Raw genomic sequence first — 10,563 nt, 5'->3', positions numbered from 1 at the left:
TTTAGTACTGCATGATCGCTTTTGCTGAGTGGAGGGTGATATATTAAACTGTCAATATCATTTTCTTGCCTAGTAAATATTAGATCTAGCACTGAAGGTACATCAAGTCCTCTTTTTCTGGTGGTTTCCCTCACATGTTGCGTTAGGAAGAACTCTTGTACGAGATCCAGGAGCTTTTGGTCCCAGCACCTTTCTTGGCTAATTATATCTAGAGTATTCCAATTTATATTTGTATTGAAATCCCCAGTTAGTATACTTCTTTCCGATTTCTCTTCCATTTTATGTAGTAATGATCTTAAACTCTGAATTGTACTCTCTGCCAGGTCCTCATATTCATCTCTTTCTCATGTATTTGATCTTGGTGGCATGTACAAATTGGCTACAATTACTTTACCTTCAGATGTGTTGATCTTTACTGCAATCAGTTCTACTTGTGATGGTATATCGAGTTTTATTTCATTGACTTTTAGATTTTTCTTAGTTAATATTATAATTCCTCCTCCTTTTTTTAAATTTCTGTCTCTTCTCCATATATTGTATTCCTCTAAGTTTAGTATGTCATTGGATATCCTTGGTGTTAATTTTGTTTCAGTTAGGCATATTATTTGTGGTTCATTTTCTCTGACATAATCATTCAACTCTAGTAATTTAGATACCATTCCATCCACATTTGAGTACATCAACTTTATCATCTTGTTTATATACTTGTCATGTAGTGTGTGTGTGTGTGTGTGTGTGTGTGTGTGTGTGTGTGTGTGTGTGTGTTAGAGAAAGGGAGGGGTGGGTATTTGTGTACGTTGTGACACAGGTGTGAATACATTATTTTTATGCGCTGATGGAAGTTTCCTTTTATTGTAGGAGAGAGAGAGAGAGAGAGAACATTATGTGTGTATGTTTACAATACTGAACAGAAACATTAAAGAAACTAATCCATTAATACATCTTTTTCTCCTTCCTCTTCAGGTGATGTGCGTGGTGAGGTGACAGACAGGGGGTGAGGGGACGACACAATGTCCTGGCAGCCTGTCACTTGCTTCCTCCCGCTGCTCTTCTCCATCCTGCTCGCCTCCTCCCCATACGTCAGCAGGCCCTTGAGATTCCTTAAAGACTCCTACAATGTCAGCATCTATGAAAACTCCCTGGCTTGGACCTACGTCGCGGGGTCTGAGCTCATGGGTGTCTCATTGGCCGATCTTCCTTTGGGAGGCCAGCTGACCTACCTCATAGTTGATGGCAATACCGATGGATTCTTCGTGGCTGAGATGGTTGAGGTTGGAGGTGTGGCTGTGCTGAAAATTAGGATGCGTACTGGACAGCGTGATGTACTCAACAGGGAAAGGCGGAATATTTATCACCTGGTTGTGGAGGCTCGTCTGGGCACCACCATTGCCTCCACCAACATCACGGTCCATGTTCTGGACATGAACGATAATATTCCACTGTTTTACCCTACCACATATCAGGTTAGTGTAGGGGAGGATGCGGCATTGCACACACCCCTTCTGGCTGTCATAGCTCACGATGCAGATGCTGGGATGAATGGGCAGTTATATTATTTCCTAGAGGATCACAAGAGCAACTTATTCGCCATCCATCCCACAACTGGAGTGCTAAGTGTGACGCAACCACTCTCGCGTGTGCATAGTCGTGCATATAACGTGACTGTGTTAGCAAAGGACAGGGGACCGCAACCACACAATCGAAGGACTTCTGAGGCAGCTCGAGCCACTGTGGAAGTTCAGGTGTATAAAATCAACCTACATTCACCACATATCAGCGTCCAGCATCTCCCTCACGTGGTAGAGCACTCACACACCCACATCTACGCTATCATCACCGTGGAAGACCCTGATGAAGGGGACAGTGGAGTGGTGCAGCATGTTGATGTTGTAGGTGGTGATCCGGACTCACTCTTCAGCATCACTCATGGCTCACAACCCAATGAATTCAATCTTGCAGTCCTGAAATTCCTAGACCGTGAGCTTGCACCAACGGGATACAACCTGACCTTGCAAGCCATAGACGGAGGAACCCCACCAAGGAGTTCCCGGGTCAGTGTCCATGTTAACATTGCCGATGTGAATGATCAAGCACCTGTGTTTGCCCGAGAACAGTATGAGGAAGCTGTGAGTGAAGAGGCACCACCAAACACGCCTGTAGTTCGCGTGGCTGCCTCGGACACTGATCAGGGTATCAATGGACGGGTGCTTTTCAGACTGGTGGCAGGGAATGAGGGTAATAATTTCAACATCAACCCAACCACTGGCATCATCTCCACCACTGCCTGGCTGGATCATGAAGAAAGAGCCTATTATAGTCTCACAGTAGCGGCCGTTGACCAAGCCACAGACTCCCGCAGGAAGCAGTCATCTGCCAAGGTCATCATTCGGGTTATAGATGCAAATGACAATGCCCCTGAGTTTAGCACCCCTAATACTGAGGTGACGTTGGATGAGAATGAGCCAATAGGAACTTATGTCACTCGTTTGATAGCCACAGATGCTGATTCAGGGGAAAATGGTTTCATATCCTACAGTATTGCCAACTTAGACCAAGTCCCATTCCTCATTGACCCCTTTGATGGGACAGTCCGGACTAATGCTGTGCTCGATTTTGAGGCTCAGCGGCGAGTCTACACCATAAAAGTCCGAGCCTCAGACTGGGGCACGCCATTCAAGAGAGAAGAGGAAACCACGGTTAAAGTTAAAGTTCGTGATGTAAATGATAATCGACCACAGTTTGAGGGGGTGAACTGTAAGGGATGGGTGGATGTGAATGCTCCTGTTGGCACCAACGTTCTCACTCTCAGAGCTGTGGACTTAGACAGTGGCAGTTCTGTAAATTATCGATTACACAATGACATGGATGAGGAGTGCTGGACCATTGATGGATCTTCAGGTGTCCTGGCACTAACCTGTGATCTTAGTAAACTAATCCCTGATGATGAGAAGCAGAGAACATATATGCTCAACGTAACAGCAAGTGATGGGTCCCATGTATCAGACCCGACCAGTGTAACGATTATTGTGATAAGCCGCCGCAGTCAAGACCAGGCCATGTTACAACAGCATGCCCATGTTGAGTGCCACAAGACAAATGTTCGCTCAGAGGTGGCTGAAATTGTGGTGGCTGCTGCAGAGAACAATGCCGCAGAAGAACACTATGCCCTATTGCCACTGCGCTATGGCTATAACTCTCACTCTCCAGAGCTGCCAGAAAAGTTTCCCAGCCATGTCAGAGTGCGTGAGGATGCTGAGGTGGGCAAAGAGTTACTGACAGTGGCAGCTACTGACCATGATCAGGGCTACAATGGACGAGTGGTATATGCCTTGTCTCATGGCGATACTGATTCTGTCTTCAGGATTGGTGTGCATTCAGGTATACTGGAACTGGTTGCCAAGCTGGACCGTGAGAGGACTCCTGATTATACATTGAACATCACGGTGTATGACCTAGGTATACCTCATAGGAGTGTGTCCACCAACCTCACAGTGTCAGTTGTGGACGTTAATGACAATGCACCAGAGTTTAGTCGTGTGAGCTACAGTCTTCACCTTCCAGAAAATACCCGTAATGGAACTAGTGTGGCTCAGCTTAGTGCACAGGATGTTGATGCGGGTCTGAATGCACAAGTGACGTATGAGTTGGTAACAGATGTTGATGAGTTTACGGTAGACCGCATCACAGGGAAAGTGTATATGGCCGGATCACTGGACCGTGAGAGACGTGACAAGTATGATCTGAGGGTGCGTGCATGGGACAGTGCATCAGAGAACCCACAGTCTGCCCTTGCCCGTGTGTTTGTGACTGTTTTAGACATTAATGACTGTGCTCCTGAGTTCGGTGCCGCCCGTAGCCTGGCCGTGGATGTCCCTGAAGATCTACCAAAGGGTGCCATCGTGGCCACCCTACAGGCCACCGACCAGGACTTAGGTATGGGTGGGCACCTTACCTACAGTCTAGTGAATGGCCATAAAGATGCCTTTCGGATTGATGAGGAAACTGGTGTGGTGCGTTTGGCTGAGCCACTTGATTATGAGATGAGACCATCGTATAACATCACAGTTCGTGCCAAGGATGGAGGGTCCCCGCCACTAGAGGCATTGGCATCGCTCTTCGTACAGGTTCATGACGTGGATGAGAACCTGGGCCCGCCTGTGTTCTCGGATCGTGTTGTGCGAGCCTGGGTGAGGGAGAACATGGAACGTGGAGCTCACGTTACCAACCTCACAGCGTGGGACCCTGACGATGGACAACTCTCCTTTACCATCACTGGCGGGGATGGTCTTGGGTACTTCTCCATTGACTCGAAAGGTTAGTGTGTTGCTGTTGTTTTTGTGACTCCAGGTTCATCTGGACGTGAATGCGGTGGACTGCAGGCTAAAGCTATCCCTTTCCTACAGTCCACCATCCTCCTATAAGGAAGGAGTTGAGAGATGTTTGTATATTGGGGCAATGAAGCTGTCCAATTATATCGGTACCACCACGTGAAGATATCTCTCTGCAGCACCCTTACTGTATTCATCCTTGCACGGTAATATTAACCCCTTCAGTATAGTGACTATTTCGTTATTGTTATCGAACGATTCTGTTTAGTTGAGGAACATCCTTTTCAAACTGAGGGATAAGATGTAGCATCCATGCACTACCCCATCATTACTGGAGATCCTTCCCAAGTAGAGTAAAATGGTCCGAGCTAAAATATCGTCGGCTTGAAGAGGTTAGTGGTGTTTTTGTGGTATTGCAGGTGTGACTACTGCTGCTGCTGCATGGTGATATTGGTGGTGCTGTTGTGGTATTACAGAGATGACCAGGACACTACTATCCCTGCAGGATAATATTAATGGTGTTTTTGCGGTGTAACAGGTATAACAGTACTAATGGTGCTGCATGGTGATACTGACGATTTTATTGTGGTGTTACACAATAGTACGCACTATGGGGTGGTACTACTACCTGCGGCCAGGTTGTGTTAGGAAGAATACTGCCACCGTATTCCCTGCGTGTCGTAAAAAGCGACTAAAAGGGGCGGGGTGAGGGGACTAGGGACCCCCTTCTCTGTTTTTTAGTTCCTAAAAAGAGACAGGCCAGAGAAAGGGATGGGGGATGGAGTTATCCCCGTACCCTGAAGATTGGGTCTATGAATGTGCGTGGATGTAGTACAATTGAGGCTGGCTAAAAGGGAGGAGATTGGGAGAATGTTTGTGAGAAGAAAGTTGGATGTGTTAGCTTTGAGTGAAACGAAGATGAAAGGGAAGGGGGAATCTATGTTTGGAAGTGTGAATGGAAGATTGTCAGGTGTTGATAGAGGAAGGGCAAGAGAAGGTGTGGCCTTGTTAGTGAGTCCGGAAGTACAGCAGTGTGTGATTGAATGGAAGGTGTCATCGAGACTGATGTGGGTGAAAGCGAAATTTGAACGTGAGTTGTGGGTGTTTGTGAGTGCATATGGGCCTGGTAGTGAAAGGGATGAACAAGAGAGGGAGTCTTTCTGGAATGATGTTGATGAGTGTCTGCAGAATTTTGGAGCGAATGTGAGTGTGGTAATGATGGGAGATCTGAATGCTAGAGTGGGAAATGTAGCAGTTGAAGGCGTAGTTGGTATGCATGGTGTGCCTGCAAGAAATGAAAATGGGGAACGAATGATAGCGATGTGTGTTGAGCAAGAGATGGTGATTGGGAATACGCTGTTTGAGAAGAAAGATATTTATAAGTATACATGGGTGAGACAGGAGGGTGGAAGGGTTGTTGATAGAGCCTTGATGGACTATGTGGTTGTGTCTAGGAATGTAATAGGAAGATTGTTGGATGTGAGAGTTCTGAGAGGGGAGGGTGGAGGTATGTCTGACCACTACCTGGTGGAGGGAAAGTTAAGAGTAGGTAAGAGATGGGTGAGAGCTAGGAGAGTTAGGTGTGGCAGGGAGGTTTTGAAAGTGAGTGAGTTGGATAAAAGAGAGAAAAAGATAGAGTATCAGGAGAAATTGAAAGATGAGTGGAACGCAGTGAAAGATCGGGAAAATGGCAGCGTGGAGGAGGAATGGCAGTTGTTTAAGAGTGCTGTGGTGGGGCATGCAGAAGAGGTGTGTGGTGTGAGACGTGTGGGTGGTGGTGTAAGAAAAGGAAGTGAATGGTGGTGCGAGGAAGTAAGTATGGCTGTGGCTGAGAAGAGACATGCATATGAAGTGTGGCTGCAGAGGAAGGATGAGATGTCATATGAAAGGTATAAGGAAAAGAGGAATAGAGCGAGAAGGGCTGTGCGTGATGCTTAAGTGGCAGCAGATGAGAGGTGGGGTAGGCAGCTGACAGAGAATTTTCAACAGGATAAGAAAATGTTTTGGAAGGAGGTGAAAAGGGTGCGAAAGGGAGAGTCTGGGAAGGAAGAACGAGTAAAAGCAGAGGATGGAAGGATGTTATGTGAGATGGATGCAGTAAGGAAGAGATGGGCAGAGTATTTTGAAGGATTGTTAAATGTAGAGGAGGAAAGGGTGGCTGAGATTGTGGCAGATAGAAGGGTGAAAGGAATAAATGTGTTGGGAGAGTTGAATGATTCTTTGATCACGAAGGAGGAAGTGGAGAAGGCAGTAAAGGAGATGAAAACAGGGAAAGCTGCAGGTATGGATGGGTGTGCTGTGGAATGCCTGAAAGGTGGTGGAGTGACTATTGTTGACTGGTTAGTAAGATTATTGAATGTGTGCTTTGAGAAAGGTATGGTGCCAATTGACTGGGCAAGTGCTTGTGTGGTCCCGTTGTATAAAGGCAAGGGTGATAAGTATGAATGTACTAGCTTTAGGGGTATAAGTCTGTTGAGTGTTGTAGGTAAAGTGTATGGTAGAGTGTTAATTATGAGAATTAGAGAGGGTACAGAGGGAGTGATTAGTGATGAGCAGTGTGGCTTTAGGAGAGGGAGGGGATGCGTTGATCAGGTGTTTGCTGTGAGACAAGTGTGTGAAAAGTATTTAGCGAAAGGCAAGGATGTGTTTTGGGCATTTATGGATTTAGAGAAAGCATATGATAGAATTGATAGGGAGGCTTTGTGGACTGTTTTAAGATTGTATGGACTTGATGGTAGGTTACTAAAAGGGGTGAAAAGTTTTTATGTAAATAGTAGAGCGTGTGTAAGAGTGGGAAATGCTGTGAGTGATTGGTTTCCCGTGAGAGTGGGGCTGCGACAGGGATGTGTGATGTCGCCTTGGTTGTTTAATATTTACATGGATGGTGTTGTAAGGGAGGTGAATGCAAGAGTTTTAGATGGTCTGAGTCTGGTAAATGTTGATGGAGAAGAGTGGAATCTGAAGCAGCTGCTGTTTGCAGATGATACTGCACTGGTGACTGATTCAGAGGAGAGATTGAGACAGTTGGTAGAGGAGTTTGGAGGGTGTGTGAAAGGAGGAAATTGAAAGTAAATGAGAATAAGAGTAAAGTGATGAAGTGTACGAGGTTGATAGATGGTAGGGGGATGAATATAGTTTTGAATGGTGAGTTGCTTGAGGAGGTAGATTGTTTTAAATATCTAGGGTCACATGTTGCTGTGGATGGAAGAATAGATGCAGAAGTGAAGTTTAGAATAAATGAAGAAGGAAAGGTGCTGGGAGGAATGAAAAAAGTGTTTAAATGTCGTTTGCTTAGAATGGATGTAAAGAGAAGGCTGTATGAGGGTGTTGTGGTACCGACTGCATTATATGGGGCTGAAACATGGAATGTGGGTGTAGCAGAGAGGAAAAGTTTGAATGTAATGGAGATGAGATGTCTGAGGAGTATGTGTGGAGAGACGCGTATGGATCGAGTGCGAAATGATGAAGTGCGAAGGAGAACTGGAGTTGTTCGGGAGATGGCTGGTAGAGTTGAGCAAAGGGTGTTGCAATGGTTTGGGCATATGGAGAGAATGGATAATGAGCGATTGGTGAAAAAGATAACTAGATCTGATGTGAGAGGTGTAAGACTGAAAGACCACGAATAGGATGGATGGACAGTGTGAAGAGAGCGCTGGATGCGAGAGGGATGTCTGTTGAGCAAGGAAGAGTGGCTGTGCGTGATAGAAATAAATGGAGAGAAATTGTGAATGAATAAGTGATGACGCAGCCCTGAGGGGATATTCTCCCGCATTTGGTCTGATCAGCTAGTCAGGTCAGGTGCGGGTAAGGGGATGGGTCTGCTATGATGTGGCAGGGGTAAACCAGTTCTGCTGTCGGGCCCTGCTGTGGATGTCACTGATTGCATTGCGCAGTTGACCCTTGTGCAGTGTGATGCGGTGAGGATCTGTCCGTTCTCCCCTTTGGGGCTAAGATGCGAATGAATGTGTTTGAATGGATGAGTAAATGGAGAGTGAGTCGTCCTGTCTCGGCTACCTCCCTTTCCTTGGGGGAAGCAGCCTAGGTATAGAGATAGATAGATAGATATAAGACTGTTAATACCCCTGCAGGATGATGATAGTGGTGTTTTCTGGTGTTGCAGGAGTGACAGTACTAATGGTGCTGCTTTGTGATTGTTGTTATGGTGTTACAGGTGTGATAAGGACCCTGGTGGTGCTGGACCGGGAGGCATCACGAGGGTATTGGCTGACGGTGGTGGTTACTGACGACGGTGCTGCCCCTCTCTCGGATACATGTCATGTAAGTATAATTCAGTATACCCCTTACGGCTTAGTACTGTATTGCAACTTAGTACACTCTGAATGGCATTTCTGTTCCCTCTCTAACCCATGCACTGTACCGACTTTCCTGTCAGTTCGATCATACAGTGCATCGCCACCACCTAACCGCAGACTAAACGGTATACTGGTGAGTCTCCAATACGTTATGAGATAAACCGCACCATCCCAACTTATGTGTATGTGAATAAGCAAAAGCGTATAATCGTAGGTCACATGGTTCTAAAGAGATTTTTTTTTTTTACACACACACACACACACACACACACACACACACACACACACACACACACACACTTACATACAGATAGATAGACAGACATATATAAAGATCACACTAATCACAGTTATAACGCCATCAGAGAAATGAGATACACAGTTATGACGCCATCAGAGAAATGAGATACTTAAGCATTTAGAGCTAACATAAATTCCAATTTATTTCATAATCCAGATATTTTGGCATCATTTGCTTGATGTACTGAATTAGATATATTTGTGACTAGAAATTAACCCCCTCTTGTTTGAGATAACAAAGTTGGTCTAATCGGGAAGACACTAGTGACTAGAGTATTAAGCTAAGAGTGAGTTCTAGGCACCTGAGAGTGCGTTAATACTGACATCTTTAACCCTCTTATGGTCGGAACCAAGGTCTGGTGAGTTGAGTATCTCACTATAGGCCTTGGTGGAAACATCGTTAGTGTTCTAAGCCGGCTAACACCAGGTAATTATATTAAGCTAAGAGTGACTTGTAAGAGCCTGAAATTGACAATACCTGGCATTCCTACACTGCATAGAAATACATAGTCCATACAATGGCGACGCTGACAACGAGTAGCCTTGATAATGGTTAACATCAGTTTCCTAATACCACTCTACACTGGACACAGAATGAGCGTTAACAATTGAGGTGGTGTGATTGAGGAATCCCTGGGAGTCAAGGCTGCTGAATCTGGCTTCTTTTGGCTATAATGAGCTGCCCACACACACTATGGAAATTCCTGGTTGCATGAACAACGGTGAGCCATATTTACGAGGTACGAATGAATCTCTTTGGCTGCTAGTCAAATCCGCCTTCCAGTCTGACAACACGTGGCCATCAACCGTGCTGAAAGGAGGTAGGGATCTTTGTCAGGTTAGAGTCAACAGGCTATAGGCAAAATATATCTCCAGGGAAGAAGTATAAGAAAACTTCCTAAACTGACAAGATAGTAGTATAAGAATTCCTATTAAGCCAACAAGATAGAGGTATGAGAAAGGCCCATAAGCCGACTAGACAGAAGCATAAGAATGCATCCTAAACCAATAAGATAAAGGCGTCTGTTAGCCCCAGTCAGTGGTGAGGTGCAGCTGACGTCTGTTCTATGTGGACTTGACACGAACCAGACAGACATTGATGTTTATGCATTGCAGGTATAATACATATGGATGCTGGCATGAGGACAGCAAGACAAGAATTATAGTTTATTCGCCTTTACTTGGAGGAAATTTTCGTCATTTTTGCAGCATTATTCCCCGTAGGTCAGTAACAAAATTAGACAGTGCATCTGCTTTTCATTCTTTGTCAGTGCTTTGTGACTAGCACCATACAAGTGTTCTGGTGTTCATCTCTTGCTACAGCATATTGACAGACTAAGACAATATTTCAGCTCCCCTACCGTTCGATAGCACTTCTTCGTGACCATTACCATATTCCCCTTGTTACTGTCTTGTTATAGCTAATCATTCAGAATGGAGGGATGGAAATTTTAAGCCATGTCAAAGTGATTGAGATGTAATAGTGTATATGAATTCTGTCTGTATACCTAGGCTGCTTCCCCCAAAGAAAGGGGGGTAGCTGAGACAGGACAACGCTCTCCCAATTTACTCATGCTCATATCTTAGCCCCAAGGGGAGAAGGGACAGATCCTGTCTGCACC

At 45.4% G+C, this 10,563-nt stretch overlaps 1 protein-coding gene across 1 annotated transcript in view; it reads left to right on the top strand.

The window, feature by feature from the left end:
• Positions 1 to 1,010: 1,010 nt before the first annotated feature.
• LOC145415452 (fat-like cadherin-related tumor suppressor homolog) overlaps positions 1,011 to 10,563 on the top strand; it is a 693,356-nt gene continuing 683,803 nt past the window's right edge. Inside the window, exons 1-2 of the mRNA XM_080284728.1 lie at positions 1,011 to 4,314; positions 8,500 to 8,606. Coding sequence (XP_080140854.1) covers positions 1,011 to 4,314; positions 8,500 to 8,606 — 3,411 coding nt within the window. The remainder of the gene's footprint in view (positions 4,315 to 8,499; positions 8,607 to 10,563) is intronic.

Source organism: Coenobita brevimanus, chromosome 102, assembly GCF_032717465.1.
Source record: "Coenobita brevimanus isolate Jiangsu-jjx chromosome 102, ASM3271746v2, whole genome shotgun sequence".
NCBI classification, from domain to species: Eukaryota; Metazoa; Arthropoda; class Malacostraca; order Decapoda; family Coenobitidae; genus Coenobita; species Coenobita brevimanus.
Note: the sequence above shows the minus strand (reverse complement) of the source record. Positions and strands in the feature narration are given on the sequence as shown.